This window comes from Oratosquilla oratoria, chromosome 6 (genome assembly GCF_046742065.1).
Source record: "Oratosquilla oratoria isolate Oo_2021 chromosome 6, ASM4674206v1, whole genome shotgun sequence".
Taxonomy (NCBI): domain Eukaryota; kingdom Metazoa; phylum Arthropoda; class Malacostraca; order Stomatopoda; family Squillidae; genus Oratosquilla; species Oratosquilla oratoria.
Window position 1 is genome coordinate 57,067,482 of NC_134782.1, and position 21,836 is coordinate 57,089,317.

A 21,836-nucleotide genomic window follows, 5' to 3' on the forward strand; every position below is an offset into this window, starting at 1 on the left:
TTAAGGTGAAACTGGGAAAGGAGATGTGGGTCTTTGTAAGTGCATATGGGCCTGGCAGTGAGAAGAGCGTGGAAGAAAGGGAGGCCTTTTGGATAGATTTAAATGAGTGCATAGAGGGTTTAGGAAGAAATGTCAATGTAATAGTACTGGGAGACCTTAATGCTAGGGTGGGAAATGGTCCAATCAATGGAGTGGTTGGGAAGTGTGGAGTTCCAGGAAAGAATCGTAGTGGAGAGTTGATGGTGGAAATGTGTCTAGAAAGAGAGTTGATGATAGCAAATACAGTGTTTCGGAAGAAAGTCAAGCATAAGTACACATGGGAGAGGGTGGTAGATAGAGCGCTAATGGATTATGTAGTGGTAAATAGGATTATGATAGGAAGAGTTAAGGATGTACATGTGCTAAGGGGAGAGGGTGGGGGAATATCAGATCATTTTTTGGTGGAAGGTAAGCTGAGAGTGGAGGATAGATGGAGAAAGAGGAAAGGGACAAAAGGTAGGGAGGTTCTTAGAGTGAATTCCTTGAATGAAAAGGAAAAGGAGAAGGAGTACGAAAAGAAGCTGAAGGAGGAGTGGGAGGGAGTAAAGGATGGAGCAGAGATGGGTGTGGAGGAGGAATGGGGATGGTTCAAGGAGGGAGTCAAGTGTGCAAGGATGGTGTGTGGAACAAGAAGGACAGGGGGAAATAGAAGAAAGGGTAGCAAATGGTGGAATGAGGAAACAAAGAAGGTTGTAGAAGAGAAGAAGCGAGCATTCACAGATTGGTTACAAAAGAGGACGGGGGAGTCATATGAGAAGTACAAAGAAAAGAAAAGAGAAGTAAAGCAAAAGGTAAAGGAGGCAAAGAGGAGAGCAGATGTGAAATGGGGTAAGAGTATGACAGAAAATTTTGAAAGTAATAAAAAGATGTTTTGGAAAGAAATTAAGAGAGGAAGAGGAGGCGAATCAAGTAGGGAAGAAAAGGTAAAAGGTGCAGATGGAGAGATGATAATGGAAGAGAAGGCAGTAAGGGGAAGATGGGCAGAATATTTTAGGGAGTTGCTAAATGTGAAGGAGGATAGGGAAGGAAAGATAGCTGCAGTGGGAAATGCAAAGAAAATGAGTGATGAGTGAGGAGAATGGAGGAGAAATAAGGAAGGATGAGGTGAAGGCAGTTGTAAAGATGATGAAAGCAGGTAAGGCACCTGGTCTGGATGGATGCCATGCAGAATGTCTGAAAAAGGAAGGTTCAGTGATGGTGGACTGGTTGGTGAGGTTATTTAATGTTTGCTGGAGGGAGGGTAGAGTACCGGAGGACTGGAGAAGTGCCTGTATAGTTCCTCTTTACAAGGGAAAAGGGGACAAGTGTGAATGTAGTAGTTTCAGAGGGATTAGCCTGTTAAGTGTAGTAGGGAAGGCTTATGGGAGGATCTTGATTGAGAGGATTAGGAGAGGAACAGAAGGAGTAATTGGTGAGGAACAGTGTGGATTTAGGACAGGTAGAGGTTGTGTAGATCAGATCTTTGTGGTAAGACATATGTGAGAAAGCTATAGGAAAGGGGAAGGATGTTTTTTGGGCTTTTATGGATCTGGAAAAGGCTTATGATAGGGTAGACAGAAAGGCACTGTGGGAGGTTATGCAGATTTATGGGATAGGAGGAAAGCTTTTGGGAGCTGTCAAGAGTTTTTATGAGAGTAGTAGAGCTTGTGTCAGGATTAGAAATGGAGAGAGTGAGTGGTTTGAAGTAAAGGTGGGACTTCGTCAAGGATGCGTTATGTCGCCCTGGCTGTTCAACTTATACATGGATGGGGTGGTGCGAGAGGTGAATGCTAGGGTAGTGGGTCAGGGATTGGAGATGGTTAAAGAAAATGGAGAAAAGTGGGAGGTGAGCCAGCTGTTGTTTGCGGACGACACTGCGCTTGTGGCAGGGTCGGAGGAGGGATTGAGGAAGCTGGTGGCAGAGTTTGGGAGAGTATGTGATAGAAGAAAGCTAAAGATAAATGTGGGTAAAAGTAAGGTGATGAGATGTACAAGGGGTGAAAGTGGCAGTAGACTGGAAGTGAACATTAAGGGAGAGCGACTGGAGGAAGTGGATAGTTTTAGATACTTGGGTGCAAGTGTAGCAGGAAAAGGTGGAGTGAAGGTGGAGGTAGAATGTAGATTGAGAGAAGCAAGTAAATGCCTTGGTGGATTAAAGAGTGTAATGAGGAATAGACATTTAGGAATGGATGCGAAGACGAGACTGTATGAAGGAGTGATTGTGCCAACAGCACTGTATGGGGCAGAAACGTGGAACATAAGAGAAGAAGAGAGAAGGAGTTTGAATGTGTTTGAGATGAGGTGTCTGAGAAGTATGGTGGGGGTTACTAGGCTGGATAGAGTGAGAAATGAAGAGGTGAGGAGGAGAACAGGGGTGAAATAGGAGCTGGGAGATAGGGTTGATGAAAGAATATTAGGATGGTTTGGACACATGGAAAGAATGAGTGAAGAAAGACTAGTAAAAGAGGTATGGAAGGCAGATGTGGAGGGAGTGAACATGAGGGGACGTCCTAGGATGAGATGGATGGATGGGGTGAAGGGGGCTTTGGGAAAGAGGGAAGGAAGGAAGGGAGAGGAAGGAAGGGAGAGGACGGAAGACAGAGGTAAGTGGAGAATGGTTGTATATGGATGATGTTGTGATTGCATGAGGAGGAATGGGCGGGGGGGTGGGGTAGTATGTGTGAGTAAATTTTGACGCAGCCTGAAGGGATTTCTCCCCGTCCTCTCCTTATATGCAAGGGGGGACGGAGAGGGGGGGGTCGCCGATTAAATTAAGCGGCCTTGCTGTGGATGTGCTGTGTCTTGTGACACTGCTTCTGACCCAGGGCGGTGGGCAAGGTGCAGGGATGACCCGTCATCCAGGAGATGCTCAGATGAGAGGGAGGGTGGGAGGGGTGTGGAGTGTATTTAGGGATGAAATGGGTGGGAGTGTTTTTTATGCCTTTCCCTTTTTGGCTACCTCCCTTGAAAGGGGGAAAAAGCCTTGGTATATGTATGTATGTATGTATGTAATGCAACAGTCTGCACAGGGACAACCATGACAAGCTATTATGAGAGGGACAACAAAGTGGATTCGGGGCAAGGTGGAAAAGATATGAATATATAAAAAAAATTATCATCAAGCTGAAGCCTCAATATAATTCACAAGATAAGGTTTCCAAATGACTTCATACAATGCGAGGACCATAGATAACACTCACACAATATTGATAGCTACTCCGACACCAGAAACAATTATCATTGTGTCTGCCTCCACCTGGAAATCCATTGAAACAACTCGCTCTGCAGCTGCATATACCAGAATGCCAGTGATAACCCAAATGATAAGCACACTGACAACGGCACCTAGAACCTCTGCAAATAAGAATGAATAAATAAATTAATTAAATACAATACATACCCAAAACAAATTATGCAAAACTTTTACATATGACTAAAAAAGTACCTATATCTATCTATATACCAAAGGCTTTTTTCCCATTATAAGGGAAGTAGCCAAATCAAAAGGCACATACCCACTCCCTTCCATTCCACTCCCATCAATTATCCTCTCTTCTTTTTGGCTACCCCCCTTGTAAGGGGGAAAGAGTTTTTGGTATATGTATGTATGTATACTCACTCATCTGAGCTCCTCATGGATGATAAGTCATCCCTGTATACCACCCACTGCCCTGGGTCAGAATCACTGCAGCAAGACAGTACATTCACAGCAAGGCCACTTCACTAAATCAGCAACCCCCCTCTCCATCCCCTCATCCAGAAAAAGAGAACATGGGTGGAAACACCTCCACGCTGCATCATAATATCATTCATACATAACCACTCCCTACTTCCCCCATTCCCTGACCCCTGCCATCCTTACATCACAATACCATCTATACACAGCCAGTCCCGACTCATCCCAATCTCCTGCCCTTTCCCTTCCTTGCCCAACAAACTCTCCCTCTTACTAAAAGCCACTTTCACCCCATCCATCCATCTCATCCTTGGTCATCCCCTCATGTTCACTTCCTTCACCTCTGCCTTCCACATCTTTTACTTTTCTTCACTCATTCTTTCCATGTGTCCAAACCATCCCAATACTTCTTTATCAGCCTTATCTGCCATCTCCTTTTCCACCCCAACTTGCTTCCTCACCTTCGCATTTCTCACTATCTAACCTTGTGAACCCTACCATACATCTCAGATATTTTATCTCAAACACATTTAAACCTTTTCTCTTTACCTCTCTTAAATAAAAAGCCTCTGCTCCATACAGTGCCATCAGCACAATCACCCCTTCATATAATCTCCTCTTTGCATCCATTCCCAGCTGCCTATTTCTCATGGCACTTTTTATCCCCCACGACATTTATGTGCTTCCTTCAATCTACAATCTACCTCTACCTCCACTCCTACCACATGCGACCCCAAGTACCGAAAGCCATCCACTTTCTCCAGCCTCTCTCCTTTCAGACTTATTTTCAATTCACTGCCATCTTCTCCCCTAGTGTATCTCATCACATTATTTTTACCCACATTTACCAAAAAAAAAGTGCATCTACATAACCCACATCACAGTAGCCATAATAATTCACTAAAATAATGTACTATTCTGCAAAATTACCTATGACAGTAATTTATTCTCATACACTTCCTATATATATGATGAGTAACCAATATAAATCAAATTTCAAATACAAAAGCACTAAAAGTGGATGCTACTTAAAAAAAAAAAAATAATAATAACTTCATGCTTAATTCTTCTTCATAATCTTATTCATTTGCTAATTACCAGTTTCAATGTACTTGTAATCTACTTACCAGCCCTATGGTAACCAAAACTCATTTTTTTTGAAGCAGGTCTCATAGCCAAATAGATTGCTGCCAGTGAGACAACAAAAGACGTCAAATCACTCATGAGATGGGCAGCATCAGACATAATGGCAATACTGCTCGCAAGCCAGCCTCCAACAGCTTCACCAATCTGTTCCAAAGAATTCAAAATAACTGTACTGATATTCATGACTAACACATATATTTACGAGATAAACACCATATACATACAGTGGTTGTCATGGCATTATGCCAGCCACCCCACACACACTTATCAAAACAAACACATACCATAAAAATATATTTGCACACTTGCTGAGGTTCTAATACTTGGTGCTGCCTCCCTTATGCTTCACCACATCCCTCAGCCATTTAGGGAAGACACTCACACAAATTCCTGATGGTCTGGGAAGGTATATTAATCCATGCCTCACATACAGCAGACTTGAGCCATGGAATAGAACAAATATCCTTGCCCATCAAACTTCACTTCACTATTGACCACAAGTTTTCAATGGGATTCAGATCAGGGGAATTGCCTGACCAGTCATTAAAGAAGCTCACACCACAGTTCTGCAACCCAACTAAGGATCTGGCGATGTGTCATGGTGTGCCATCCAGTATAAATACCATAGCTCCACACTTGTCAAACGCATCGGGTATTTTGTCACACAACACCTCCAGATAATTATATTAGTTCATGTACTGGTTTTTGGGGAGCACTATGAGTTCACCAATACTCTGAGCAGTGAAACATCCCCAAACCATGAGCGAGTCTGGGTGTTTGGTGGTCCCACAGGTATACCGTGGATCTAGTGGGTTGCTACCTCTGGCCAGTTACATATGCCCACCATGGTTACAGGTCACAGTGAAGGTGGCTTCATCACTCCAAAGTACCATATGAGGACGAAGCCTTTATTTGTACGACGTTTCGCTTATTACAGCTTTTTCAAGTACAAGTTGAGATACATATGTTTGAGATTAAATAAGGGGAAAGGAGGGAACGGGGAGAGAAAAGAAGTAGGGGGGAAGGAAGAGGGGGATGAGGAGGGGGAGAGGAGGAGGAGGAGAAGGGGGATTGAACACTGGGAAAGGTTTAGAATGCTGGCCCAAACGTCCACGGGCAAAATGTTCACAAAGGGTGGTTTAAATTTAAATTTTTGCTGGCCATGGGTATTAGGGCAATTATGTGGGGCGAGATGTTGATCTTTTTTTTTTTTTTTTTTTTTTTTTTAATTACTTTCAAAATTTTCTGTCATACTCCTACCCCATTTCACATCTGCTCTCCTCTTTGCCTCCTTTACCTTTTGCTTTACTTCTCTTTTCTTTTCTTTGTACGTCTCATATGACTCCCCTGTCCTCTTTTGTAACCAATCTGTGAATGCTCGCTTCTTCTCTTCTACAGCCTTCTTTGTTTCCCCATCCCACCATTCACTACCCTTTCTTCTATTTCCCCCTGTCCTTGTTCCACACACCATCCTTGCACACTTTAAGACTCCCTCCTTGAACCATCCCCATTCCTCCTCCACACCCATCTCTGCTCTATCCTTTACTCCCTCCCACTCCTCCTTCAGCTTCTTTTCGTACTCCTTCTCCTTTTCCTTTTCATTCAAGGAGTTCACTCTAAGAACCTCCCTACCTTTTGTCCCTTTCCTCCTTCTCCATCTATCCTCCACTCTCAGCTTACCTTCCACCAAAAAATGATCTGATATTCCCCTACCCTCTCCCCTTAGCACATGTACATCCTTAACTCTTCCTATCATAATCCTATTTACCACTACATAATCCATTAGCGCTCTATCTACCACCCTTCCCTCCACCACCCTCTCCCATGTGTACTCATGCTTGACTTTCTTCCGAAACACTGTATTTGCTATCATCAACTCTCTTTCTAGACACAATTCCACCATCAACTCTCCACTACGATTCTTTCCTGGAACTCCACACTTCCCAACCACTCCATCGATTGGACCATTTCCCACCCTAGCATTAAGGTCTCCCAGTACTATTACATTGGCATTTCTTCCTAAACCCTCTATGCACTCATTTAAATCTATCCAAAAGGCCTCCCTTTCTTCCATGTTCTTCTCACTGCCCGGCCCATATGCACTTACAAAGACCCACATCTCCTTTCCCAGTTTCACCTTCATCCACATTTTCCTTGAGGAAACCTTCCACTCCACTACCCCTTTACCTATCTCCTCACTTACTAGAATAGCCACCCCTTCCCTCCCTCGCCCTCTCTTCACTCCTGATAACCTCCCACTTACACTCCCAAACTTACACTCACCCTTCCCTTTCAACTTAGTTTCACTCAAAGCCAACACATCCAACTTTCTTCTCACAAACATACTACCTATCTCTTCCCTTTTACTCTCATCTGTACCACATCCACGCACATTAAAAGACCCAAACCTTAGGGTGCTGGCCCGAGGCCCTCCAGCACCCCTTATGCCTTTCCTTTGATTTTTAGGAATTTGCCCCTTGGGGCTACAGGGAGAAGGATGCCTAGTCCCTCTCCCCGTCCCTTTCTTCTCGCCTCTTACGATCCAAGTGGGAAAACTTGGTGGCAGTATTCTTTTCCCCCACCACAGGAGTATGACAGAAAATTTTGAAAGTAATAAAAAGATGTTTTGGAAAGAAATTAAGAGAGGAAGAGGAGGCGAATCAAGTAGGGAAGAAAAGGTAAAAGGTACAGATGGAGAGTTGATAATGGAAGAGATGGCAGTGAGGGGAAGATGGGCAGAATATTTTAGGGAGTTGCTGAATGTGAAGGAGGATAGGGAAGGAAAGATAGCTGTAGTGGGAAATGCGAAGAAAATGAGAGTGATGAGTGAGGAGAATGGAGGAGAAATAAGGAAGGATGAGGTGAAGGCAGCTGTAAAGATGATGAAAGCAGGTAAGGCACCTGGTCTGGATGGATGTCATGCAGAATGTCTGAAAAAGGGAGGTGCAGTGATGGTGGACTGGTTGGTGAGGTTATTTAATGTTTGCTGGAGAGAAGGTAGAGTACCGGAGGACTGGAGTAGTGCCTGTATAGTTCCTCTTTACAAGGGAAAAGGGGACAAGTGTGAATGTAGTAATTTCAGAGGGATTAGCCTGTTGAGTGTAGTAAGGAAGGCTTATGGGAGGATCTTAATTGAGAGGATTAGGAGAGGAACAGAGGGAGTAATTGGTGAGGAACAGTGTGGATTTAGGACGGGTAGAGGTTGTGTAGATCAGATCTTTGTGGTAAGACAGATATGTGAGAAAGCTATAGGAAAGGGGAAGGATGTTTTTTGGGCTTTCATGGATCTGGAAAAGGCTTATGATAGGGTAGACAGAAAGGCACTGTGGGAGGTTATGCAGATTTATGGGATAGGAGGAAAGCTTTTGGGAGCTGTCAAGAGTTTTTATGAGAGTAGTAGAGCATGTGTTAGGATTAGAAATGGAGAGAGTGAGTGGTTTGAAGTAAAGGTGGGACTTTGTCAAGGATGCGTTATGTCGCCCTGGCTGTTCAACTTATACATGGATGGGGTGGTGCGAGAGGTGAATGCTAGGGTAGTGAGTCAGGGATTGGAGATGGTTAAAGAAAATGGAGAAAAGTGGGAGGTGAGCCAGCTGTTGTTTGCGGACGACACTGCGCTTGTGGCAGGGTCAGAGGAGGGATTGAGGAAGCTGGTGGCAGAGTTTGGGAGAGTATGTGATAGAAGAAAGCTAAAGATAAATGTGGGTAAAAGTAAGGTGATGAGATGTACAAGGGGTGAAAGTGGCAGTAGACTGGAAGTGAACATTAAGGGAGAGCGACTGGAGGAAGTGGATAGTTTTAGATACTTGGGTGCAAGTGTAGCAGGAAAAGGTGGAGTGAAGGTGGAGGTAGAATGTAGATTGAGAGAAGCGAGTAAATGCCTTGGTGGTTTAAAGAGTGTAATGAGGAATAGACATTTGGGAATGGATGCGAAGAGGAGACTGTATGAAGGAGTGATTGTGCCAACAGCACTGTATGGGGCAGAAACGTGGAACATAAGAGAAGAAGAGAGAAGGAGTTTGAATGTGTTTGAGATGAGGTGTCTGAGAAGTATGGTGGGGGTTACTAGGCTAGATAGAGTGAGAAATGAGGAGGTGAGGAGGAGAACAGGGGTGAAAAAGGATTTGGGAGATAGGGTTGATGAAAGAATATTAGGATGGTTTGGACACATGGAAAGAATGAGTGAAGAAAGACTAGTAAAAGAGGTATGGAAGGCAGATGTGGAGGGAGTGAACATGAGGGGACGTCCTAGGATGAGGTGGATGGATGGGGTGAAGGGGGCTTTGGGGAAGAGGGGAATGTCTGTTGAGGAAGGAAGGGAGAGGACGGAAGACAGAGGTGAGTGGAGAATGGTTGTATATGGATGATGTTGTGACTGCATGAGGAGGAATGGGCGGGGAAGTGGGGGGTGGGGTAGTATGTGCGAGTAAATTTTGACGCAGCCCGAAGGGATTTCTCCCCGTCCTCGCCTTATATGCACAGGGGGACGGAGAGGGGGGGTCGCCGATTAAATGAAGCGGCCTCGCTGTGGATGTACTGTGTCTTGCGACACTGCTTCTGACCCAGGGCGGTGGGCAGGGTGCAGGGATGACCCGTCATCCAGGAGGTGCTCAGATGAGAGGAAGGGTGGGAGGGGTGTGGAGTGTATTTAGGGATGAAATGGGTGGGAGTGTTTTTATGCCTTTCCCTTTTTGGCTACCTCCCTTGGAAGGGGGAAAAAGCCTTGGTATATGTATGTATGTATGAGATGTTGAACATGCCCCTATTTTGTTCAATAGTGTTCGTTCCTTGAATGATCGCTGCTTCTACACACTTCCTGCAGATCTTGTCATGGCCAGCAAAAATTTAAATTTAAACCACCCTTTGTGAACATTTTGCCCGCAGATGTTTGGGCCAGCATTCTAAACCTTTCCCAGTGTTCAATCCCCTTTCTCCTCCTCCTCCTTCCACCCCCTACTTCTTTTCTCTCCCCGTTCCCTCCTTTCCCCTTATTTAATCTCAAGCATATGTATCTTAACTTGTACTTGAAAAAGCTGTAATAAGCGAAACGTCATACAAATAAAGGCTCCATCCTCATATGGTGTTTAACTCGTCAGTCTTTTCGGCAACTGCTACTTTCACGAAAACTCCAAAGTACCTTAGACCACTGTTGAGGAGTCCAATTATGATATTTAAGTGCAAAATCCAGCCTATGTCTCTTCTGCTGCTTGGTAAGGATGGGTTTCTTAACCTGCCAATAGTTACTGTAGCCCAGCTCAGCCACCTACCTGTTGACTGTTCATGAGGACACCTCAGAAAGCAGACGTGGGTATTTTCTTTCAATTCTCTAGCAGTTATGGTAGGTGTACTCTCTGACTCCTTTTTGAACACAGTCAAAGTATATACAGATGTCTTCTTCGAGGGGCCAGGCCAAGGTTTAGCAGACAGTAACTTGACACCATCATTGATCTTGAAATGCTTCACCCAGTTTCTCATATATCACTCACTCGCACAAACATTTGCCACTATTTCTCTTGTCTGGAGTCAAGCTTTGTGAACCCCTATAATCTAAGCTATAGTTACAGGTGTTGACTTCTTTTCATCCATAGTCACCAAGATATAGCCCAGAAACCAAGGGAAACCCTGACAAAAGATGGGGCGAATGAGAGAACAAAGGCGCAAAACTTCCTCTCACCACAGCAGCCACGCAGGCTCTGAGTTGGTATGTGATGTTTGTTGGGAGGGAGTGATATCATGCTAATGGCTGGTGCCCGGCATAATGCTGTGATGGAAAAGACCCCCCTGATGGTAGGCCATTGTTTTTCGTCATGGCATTATGATGGGGCACTTACCTGGTATAATACCATAATGTTTGATTGATTTATGAAATTTCTGGGTTGAAGGCCAAGCGCCTAATGCCATAATGAGCACTATACTTTATCAAACTTTTTTGTCCCCTTTATAAAGGAAGGTGTCAAGTCAAAGGATATTCCCAATTCACACACTCCCAAACCCACTCACTGCCCCTTCCATCTTGGCACTATATGGATGAAGCTACGATACAAAGAGCATTGAATGGACTTGGATGGTTGTGGGATGCAATACACCCCTACTCAAACTGACATTTTCTTGAAAAACACATTTTCCAGGGACCACAAAATTTATATATTTCTTTTATGCATAAAACATTCCAAAAGTTATATCATCCTAAATACAAATAACTTTTTGCATTACCATAAACACAGTTGTCAGGAGGGAGGCCAGCAGTAGTTTTGTAATAGCTCGACGTGAATTTCTGTCTGAGGGTTTAGGAGAGTGACAGTGTTCTGCAGTAGGTGTGTAGGCATTTGTCTCTGTGCCACTTTCTTCATCCTACAAAGAAAATATATATATATATAAAACAATAGAAAAAAAATGAATATTGAAAAGTGTACAAAATTAAATTCTAAATATGAAATAGCTGACATGATAATACCAAAACACTCCACTGACATTAGATATAAAGAAAGAGCACCTCTTACAGTAGCACCAATAGGTTACTCAAAGGCACACAATTCACTAAATAGAAAATAATAGATACTGGAGAAGTACAGGACAGAACATAACATAAACAGTACAGGGAGGAAATATCAAAGACATACATTAAAGCTAAATACTGAAAATAAAATCCTAAAGACAAGCATCCAGCAGAATCAGACAGGGGTGCACTGAGGCTACAGTATTATTCAAATTAATAATCTATGAAGTAAGTGAGAAGATTGAAGAATAAATGAACTACAAAGATGAGCACATAAGAGCAAATATATTTTTCATGTGATGAGCAAATGTGACCGAAGAAAAGTTGACAAACTGAATACCGACAGCAAGAGAAGAAATGTCATTATATTCAATATGAATGGAAAACCAAAACTAGAGGAAATGGAAGTTGTAAAGAAAATAGAAGACCTAAGAATTATGACAATTGACAAATACAATTACTTCAAGAAACATTACAAACACATGATGATGAAATCACATAAATTGGCTAATTAAATATGAAATAATAACCAACAACTATAACCAATTACATATATTCCAAATGGCGTTCTCCCCAATACAAGCGGGGAAAACTAATTCAATAGACACACTCATCCCAAACTTGTCCATCATTCATCAAAATCCATTCAATAACTCTCACATCTTCATACTTCATGGATGAAAGGTCTTCCCTGTATCCCTTTCACACTGTTTAGGTCAAAAGCAATAAAAAGAAGCACAGCACCTCCACAACAGGGCCCAACAAATGGCTGGGAGAAATACTGGCAGGAAAAATATATTCAAAAAGACTAGTATTGCATAATATTCTATATTGAACAAATTAAATAAACAAATAAAACAAAAATAAACTTCAGAAGTAGGAGCAACATAAATGGAAACCAAAATAATGATGATCTGGTAATGCAAGAACCCCATTTGAAATCTCAAATATATAAAACAAAAATGCCTTTTGATATATTCATATATTTTGGTTCAGGATTTTCTTCGGTACAGAGTTGATATCATAGGAACACAATTCTATGCCAGTCCTTAATATTACACACCTTTCACTTTGCATCTCATAAGACACACCAACAGAGTGCAACAAAAGAATTATATTAGTGGCATACTAATGAAACATCGACAACCTGCCACCTAAACTACACAAAACATTCACACCCAGATAAGAACATAAGAATGGAGAAGACTTATCTAATCTTCACTTAAAACAGCCAATTGTTTCAGCACTTACAACATGGTTGCCAAGTCTATTCCATTCATCAACCACTCTACTGGTAAGCCAGTTTTTGCCTGTTTCCTTCTTACCGAAATTTGTCCAATTTAAACCCATGACTACTTGTCAGCAACACATTTGTCCCTTGACCCACTTGAATACCTCAATTAGATCACCCCACACTCTACGTCTTTCCAGAGTGTATGTTAAGGTGTACAAGTTCGTCTTTGTAAGGTAAATTTCTAAGCCCTTGTATCATTTTGGTCATTCTCCTCTGTACTGATTCTGGTGAATTAATATCTATTCTATAGGATGAAGACCAAAACTTTACCTCATAGAGGCTGAATGACCACATCACAGATAACTGTCCAGAATGCAACACATCCCCCTATATTATACAACACATTATGGAAGACTGCATTGTACACGATCATGAATGCCAACAACACTCTATATGGGATTTATGGGAAAACCCCATTCCAGCCATGGCATTCCTCAAGGAGATGGAGCTGCTAAATTAGACAGTCAAAGGAATAACAACGACATCTATCAGCACATTGAGTTTAATAACTACATTTGCACTTTTGTATGTAACTGTCCTAGCAATAAAACCTAATGCCCTGTTAGCCCTATTCTTGGCACTAAGGCACCATTTCCTGGATTTAAGGTTAGGACCCACTAACACTCCCAAGTCCTTTTCACATTCTGTGTTCTCCACTACACAGGAGTCTCGAAAATCAATAGGGATACAGCGGTCTTCCAGTTGTCAAAATGTGATTTTTCAAAATGCCTCCATCTTAGTAGATAGTTTGTCTGCTAAGATGGAGTGTTTCGTGTTTTAACAAATCATGTTTCAACAAATTGCTTTTCAGCACCTCAAAAACCACCCTAACCCTGTCAGCTACACCTGTTTGCTGGGTTGTGTAAATCTACATCTAACACACTGCACTTTGAGATATTGAAGTCCATTTGCCATTTCACTGACCATGCAAACAATCTATGAAGATCTTTGCAGCATCCCAGTATTTTCCCTAGACCTAATATGGTGTCCTGTTTTTGTGTTATCTGCAAACTTACTTACATCACAATCAATCCCATTGTCCAAGTAGTTTATAAATATATAATGAACAATATGGGACCCAAAACTAAACCCTGGGGAATTCAACTGGTAACAATACCCTATTTGGATTTTATACCATTAACAGTGACCCACTGTTTTCTGTTAGTAATCCATTTGAACACTTTTCCTCCCATGCCATGGACTTTCATTTTATCTAGCAGTCTCTGGTTGGGCACCTTGCCAAATGTTTTCTTAAAATCAAGCTAAATAACATCATAACTACCAATGTTATCTGCTGCTTTGTAGACATTAGTGTAAAAGGGTAAAAGGTTAGTTACACACAATTCATCCTTGATGAGCCTATGTTGTAAGCCATAAATCAAATTATGCCTCTCAATATGATCCCTGATACTATTTGCTATTAACCACTTCACTATGATGATGTCCCCATAGGCATCATGAGGCATGAGTGGGTACACGAGGATGCTAACGTCGGTGTTTTGATTATATTTTTTGTATTTGTACATGAGTTACCCACAGGTCCTGTGAACTGGTTTGATCACATTTTCTGTGTTTATTATTACTCAGAGTAAAAAAGAATGAGTATTATAGCAGTGACTATATTTCATAATGTAAGTAATTTGATGAATTTAACCTGACTATATTTCATAATGTAAGTAATTTGATGAATTTAACCTGACCAAACCACCTAACAACTTAATGAAATTGCAAGAGCACTAGATTCCTTAACTGAAATGGAGAATGACATCAATGCAAGGTCTCTCTACTGCCAGAAGCAATGGCTGGTACATGTCTGTGTGTCCCGAAACAGCCAAACCATACCTTGTGGCATATTTTTTTATAATAGTGATCTGCAGTTCCTAAAAATAGAAACAAATATTGCTATGACATCACATGTTATTGTGCAGGAAAATACCTTGCAGACAAATGAATCTTTGTGCCTCGCTACACTATTAATTATCTTGTGAAAAATGTCCACATTCATTCGCTATTTTGACTGGATATGACTTAATTAATTTTTTTATAATGCTATCCACTAAACACCACTGCTATGGATTATGTAGTAATGACTCATGTTATGAAAATAATAAGGGTGTTACCTGGATCTAATTTTCCCAAACCATATTTGGACTTTGAAAATGTCAGTGTTGGGTTTGAGCATCTGGAAGGGAGGATTTTACCATAAATACTTCATAGATGAATCTGGGCCTACTGTCAACAACCCACATACAATTGTAACCCCTTGAGCAAGTGTTGCTAGTGCTGGGAGTAAGGGAAACATAAAAATATGTTTCCTGCAGATGCCTACAATTTACATACTGGCCTATTTTCATTAAGGAAAATTGGTTGTTTGTCGGTCTCATAGATACTGTATCACCGAATAGCTCCTATCATTCTCAGTATTTTAAACCCAAAAAATATGTACTGTAATGTCAGTGACAATTTTTAAAGTGTATTTTTAACAGCAGCTTTCATGGTTCAGAATAACTCTTTCCTCATATCATCAAGGCTTGAACTTATGTCCCTTGCTTTTGATGTTCCATAACCAGAGATACAGCTTCAATAACTATAAAATATTGGGTGTGGCTTCTTATCCAGTCAATGAGGCTAGCAGAAGTGGCCATGACAGTGAGTGCACCTTTCCACCTTGTTTTCACATTTTCTAGTCCTCAACACTCCAACCAATGCTTTAACTAAATGTTGGAATAACTATCAATACGTGAATGTCTATCTTGGTTGCAAGGACATTAACATTGTTCTCTAACAATACAACCTTTGGAAACAGGTCACACGTCCACTTTGTTCACCTTTTTCAATGCATTGAGATTATCCACATCTTGGACTTGGTAATTTGCCCAACTACCAATAGAGACTGTGGTAACTGTGATTTCAACTTTGTGGGTTGCTGCTGTAATAAGTACGAAGAAAATCATGTTTTCCAATGCAGCATAAAATCACCTGCTATTGATTGCTTTATTTTTTTTATTAATTATAAGTAATTAGCAGTCAAGATATGACGAGAATAAAAAGAAAAATAGTGTCAGCATGTTGCAAAGTAAAATTATGTAAAGATTAACTCACTTGAAGGAGTGGTTCGTCATCTTCACTATATACACGACGGGCAGTATAAAATCTTGGTTGCTGGCTTCCACTTTCAGAGCTTTGATCTACATAATCGTTTGTACTAGGCCGATAATTTGGTGACGAAAGAAACCGAGACGAGATAGTCCGACACCTTGTACAGAATGCAGAGTGCACATCCCGTTCACGAGAATCATCGAGTATGGCTAAATGAGGTGTAACAACCTCTAGAAGCTTGTCGTCTAAAATATCACCCTCTGTCACAACTTCCGCGGCATTTTCGCAGTGTGTGGCGTTGATTGTCGGATTTCCTTGGAGACTTTCATTCTCCATGTTTACAATAATCAGATGTTTATGAAAGTATTGATTGATATTCACTTCCGTCGTTTCTGCCTTTATAAGGTATCGAATTAAAAGTTTAAGCGTGTTTTCATCCTATATAACAGGGTGTTGAAACAGCGATGTTCATTTGTTTTTGGGGTCTGCAGCAGTCGCAATTCATTCTCTTATACCTTATACTGTATAGATGCACTCCTTTCAGGACTCATACTACCTACACGGAGAGCACAAGTCCATACTAATTTCCCTGAAATGACTCGAAATTATATCGATAAATCATTTATAGCCATCTGCGACGTGTATTAAAGCGTAACGAATCTTCTTTTCTGTGACAGCTACAAACACGAGATTTGCGCACGCCCCGCAGACTCCGCCATATTGGTTACGAAGCGTTGCACACGACACCAAAGGTAGGAAAATCGTAGTGAGTTTGATAGTACGCCATACTCACAATGGCGGCCTGGGTGTAAACGTTGCCTAGTGACTCAAGAGTTGTAGTATTGTGTGAAAGTTGTCATTCATTTTGCATATCAATATAAATAAGTTGACGTCGTATAGATTCTCTGAGGCTTGGGTACAAGGGCCTTTCATCTGCCGAAAATGCTGATATAGGTCACCCATGTCTCGTGTTTGATGGCGACTCATAGGGTGTTCATAAATCATGTTTGGCTTGACGACTAAAATCATACGTTGGCAGTGACAATTAGTTCATAATGTGCTACCTAATGTGATCAATTGGTTTTGTTCAAAGACCCATTGAACCATAGCAACGTACTCACCCAGGCTTCTCCGATGTTATTTGTTTGGGAATATTTGTATTTTTATCATGTCCTTAATTGCATCCACTAGGAAAAGTAATTGTATGGAAAGGATAGGGTAATTGTTAAGGCCAGCATTTAAACAATATCAACAAAGCGGACAAGGAATTCCAAAGAATTCGATGGCAATACATGGTAGGGAAACTGAACAGGTCTGTGAGGCTTCTCTCGACAATGTTATGCGTATATACGTAGATAAATTTGCTAGATATATGAAGTTGTAGTCACGACTTTGCCTTCATCAAGTTTTTAATTTCACGGGCAAGTATTCGCACAATTACTTACCCACCCGTCCTCTGTAATGCATTAATAACTAATAGATGGTTCCCATCACAACGAAATTGCTTGTAGACAGCCAAAATAAAACTAACTTAAACGAAAAGTGGTAGGGAAGCGTTGATAGTGGTAATCTTAGTCTTTTATTATAAATAATTTTTGTTGTCATTAATTCTGGTCATTTATAATTTGTCACGAAGTTTTGACCATCTTGCACCCCACCCACCCGCATTCACCTTGTACCCCACGCGAACGCCGCCTCTCGAGCCTACACTACCTCGTCTCCATGCTCCCGTAGAAGTACGTTATTTCCATTCGCTCATCTCGACCTTTTTCATAATTCTCTTAATATTATTAGTCATGTATTTTTACGAAGATTGCGTCTTGGCTATTTTGCAACGAGTGCGTTTTCAGTTTTATAATTTTATTCCCCGAATGGGTTTTGAAAGTACAGAATTTGTTCTCAAATTGTTAACGTTTAGACGTGAACGAATTTTCACGTAACTAACGCTGAAAGATTTTATTCGGTTGAAGGTCTAGTGGATACGAGGGAGTTGGCAGATATGGGAACAAGCTTTGGGGAGTACAAATGAAAATCCATGAAAATAAAAAAGGCATAACCTATTTTCTTTACTATCATTTACCTGGTGTAGAATCTCAGACATCTCAACACAATTATAATGATAGTCAAGCATTCACATCAGTTTAAGGTCTGTGATCCCTGTGGAGCAACGTTCCTGGACTAGGTTGTGGCCACATATTACAAAAAACTTAAAATTTTGTAAATTTATAAGTATCGTTTTTCTGACCTTTTTATACATGGCATTGTCTCTACTGTTCTAGTCGCCTTACATATATTCCTTTGAGCAGGACACGAAGTCCCATGATGATGGGTTTGAACGCATAGGCTACACGCGCGGCATCGATAGATAGTGACCATAACAAAATGAAAAATATAACAACAATGTGAAATGATAAGTCTGCCAACCTGATAGCTCGCCAATCCTGTTCACCTTGCCTGTTCAGGAGCTTCCAACATATTCTGCAACTTTCACTCACCCTCCTTCCCCCCCTCCCCCAACCACATCGACAATAAACTTCACAATGCTTTCACACTGTCGTTCATGGTGTCTAAAACACCACAATCAAAGGAATTTTTTGAAGATAAAGAGTGTGTTATTTATGCATGCCGTTATTAGCATGAAGATAATGTAGAACCGTGAAAATTGGTTCACCCGAAGGGCCTATGAATTTGTATTCACCTATGAAATGCGTTCCCCCATATCTTCCTTATAGCGGCAACGTGCGCACGAATGTGAAACCAGACAACGTAGTATTTCACTTGTACCACAATAAAGTAAAACACAATATACTATTATGTAAGTTTATACACACGTAAAAAGATGTCAAAGTATCATACCGAAAGTAATAAAACGCAATACAAAAATCTATATTACCATGCTTATGGACTACCACGTCCACACACCACCAGCCACCTTGCCACCAGCCTCCCCCTCCGTGAGGAATTTTCGTCTCGGCACACGAAATAACTATACGATCATTCCTTCCACTCTCGCCCTGCTTTCCCTTGCATCCAAAACGGGTCGTTCTCCCCACCGAACTCCCATCGCTTTTTTTTTTATTATGGAAGTAGTGGGCTGGGTTACTCATCTTGGCGCCAAATACTACAAGACAGAGTGGGTCGCGAGTTTCGTCACCTTCTATATTTACTCTGACCATCGCGAGACGTTTCTTGCCTACTGAGGAGGCATTTTGCTACTTCTCTTCTAATGGGATTCTCTGAAAATTGGAAACATGTATAATAATATGAATAAAATTATCTTGTGGGAAATGTGTTGGAATGTTAGAAAGTGCCGTTGGTATATGGGATTTTTTCTAGATTTGGGGACATTGTTTCCCAAATACTGTATTTTTCTTAGATTTTCATTAGAAATAAATATGCGATCTTGTACTTGCTCGTGCAATCTATTTACTGATGTTGATTGACTTGTATTATTTAATACGAAGCCATTTTCTGTTCATGTTATTACTATCATCATCATCATGTTCCTTTGGGTGCTGTTCAAATAGAAATATGGCGATTTGTCTTCAATGTTTCTTTGCTTCCCACCCCGTTCCCATCCGTCGCGGGTAATTTTCAAATGCCAACGGACAACCTGATCGCCATTTGCCGTGCTGGTCGAACACAATGGGCAAAGGTAACGCGCGCGAGCACGCACACGCACAATATCTGTAGGGTGCCAAGGAACATTTCCCATGCATGTCTGTCAACTAAAATAGCTGAAAAAAATATACAGTTCAAGCTAAAACCATAAAAGATGAATAGTTGAAGAAGACGGCTCCACGTGCGCAGCTTTTCCTGAATGTTACATAATTATAGGATGCATACAAACACCATTCATATAGGATTTATTAAGACCTTACTTTGGGATTACATTTTTTTTTACCAATATTTGACAATACTTATTTGTATATCTGTTTAATCGTTATCAAAGTATGATTTATTCGTCTACATTACGCTCTCTCTCCCTCCCTCCCTCCCACCCTCCCACCAGGCGGCCGCCCACACCTGCATGAAGTATTTATACTCGCATGACATAAGGGAGCATGCACGAGGCTAGATTCTAGAGATATCTAAGATACCCGGAACCATTTCTAGGGCAATGACATGTTGCTTACTCATTTATATTCATTTTCCCCTCCCCCTCCCATCCACGGGAGGTAAATAGTTTCGTAAATTAAGTTTGATCTTATGGCAGTAACCATCAAACAAAATGTACAAAAAGCTCGTCAAAATCTTATTAAGATAAAGTGTTCAGACAAATCATAAGACGGATTGGTAGCCTAATCTGAGCAGGTAACCTCCCTCACTCCCATCCCCCCCCCCCTGGCCTTTGTTTGGCACATTCAGGCGTGCACAACGAACCAAGGCCAGCAAAAGGCCTTGGTCAGAGTACTCTTAGCTTACGTGTGCACGCGCATGCACGACCATCCAAGATGGCCGAAAGAAGAGTACCCTACCCAGATACAAGCAGCCACGCAAACACAATCGGGCCATGTATGAGCCCTAAACAATTGTACAGAAGTGCAATAGCTGTCGGTCACGTGATCAATGGCCGTGGTGAATCACACACGTACACACACCGTCTATGTGTGTATGTAAGGTCGCGACATTACTCATAAATCGGGCCATACTTTACATGACCTATGGAACTCTCATCCGGGAGATTAATGACTGTCGGTCACGAGTCCAACACATGACTCAAGACCATGGTGAATCGCACACACTAAAGGCCGGAAGCGTATATCATTCATGACACGTATGCACCGATGTGAATACGCGCATAGGCATTATACGTATTGGATGTTAGGGAACACACACACATTCAGACAAGCACATACCTACATAGAACGTTCATGCGCAAACACACAGACACATACACGCACACACACACACACACACAGATGTGGACTTGGCCGCTTCAAAAATGGCTCACTCTGTCGCAATTACCGTATTGCTCACCAAATTATCTTTATAATAATAATTATGATGATAAAAATTCCTTCGCACTCACCTTACCTTAGTAACCAAAGCTCGACACGATTGTTGAAATATTTAAAATTTGCTTTCGATTCTAAATGAAAAATACCCGAAGTTAGATATCCGGTCGTAACTCGGACAATTACCCAGGGTATCCTTGGCACCACGGTGTCTCATCCTGGGGGTGTCGTTCAATTGATAGTCTAGCGACGGCCAGAACGAAATGTATAAAAAAAAAAATGGAACATCCGGTTCTAAAGAGGACAAATGAAGAGTATAATGTCTGTTTGGAAAACCGCGCGGGGCGGAGGGGATGGAGGTCTCAGAAATGAACAGAAGAACGTGTATACTCGGTGCGTAAGCGATTAGTAGCTAATTGTTGTTGTTGTTAAGGGTTGTTTACCAGCGTCTATTCTGGGGGTTATAAGGACTTGTATACCGATTCATCAGTTTTATTGTTGCCCCCTTGGTTAGGCATGGTCAAGATGTCAGACTAAGTTCAATTGAGAGCAAAATTGTCAAAAAATAGTATCACATCAACTTGAGTCATAGAGACCATGAAGGAAGGGAGTTTTACAGTATTAAAGGAATTGAGACCATTTTCTCACATTAACATATATTACCTAAGTGTAGAAGAACTTATCGGTATCTGCACAAAACACCCCCTTATATATTTAATGATTTTAGTTACCATCAGTGGTGATGGTTAATGGTAGTGATGACGATGACAGTGATGCGGTGATGGTTATGGTGATGTGTTAGTGGTGGTGAGTGATGTGATGTGGATGAGGGTGGTGATATGTTGGTGATACAAGTATTGGCATTAGTGGTAAATGTTACGTAGTTACTCTTTTCTACCACATATATGGTATACTCTAGTACTTTCACTGGTGATCAAACTGGTTGAATAAATTAGGGTGTATGTTTCGTCCGGGGGTGTTTTGTCATACACCAGAACTTATCGCTCCTATGGTGCAAAATCCAATTGAAAGGAAATTTTCTTTCATGAATCTAAAAAAAAAAATTCCAAGAGTCGTGTTACAAAGGTCTAAGAACGTGAAATGCTTTCAAGTACGCGAGATAGAAGCTTGCCTCTATGTGTTTGGTGA

The 21,836-nt window shown here is 41.4% G+C and overlaps 1 protein-coding gene across 2 annotated transcripts in view; it reads right to left on the reverse strand.

Moving 5' to 3' along the window:
• Positions 1-21,836, reverse strand: part of LOC143026492 (proton-coupled zinc antiporter SLC30A2-like) — a 35,327-nt gene that overhangs the window by 12,286 nt on the left and 1,205 nt on the right. The window contains exons 1-4 of one of the 2 annotated variants that reach the window (XM_076186971.1): positions 15,733-16,074; positions 11,054-11,191; positions 4,822-4,984; positions 3,219-3,372 (exon numbers count right to left, since the gene is read on the reverse strand). In XM_076186971.1, coding sequence (XP_076043086.1) covers positions 3,219-3,372; positions 4,822-4,984; positions 11,054-11,191; positions 15,733-16,065 — 788 coding nt within the window. In that variant the 5' untranslated portion in view covers positions 16,066-16,074. Of the gene's footprint in view, positions 1-3,218; positions 3,373-4,821; positions 4,985-11,053; positions 11,192-15,732; positions 16,075-21,836 lie in introns of those variants that run through there. The other variant, XM_076186972.1, reaches the window with a different exon arrangement.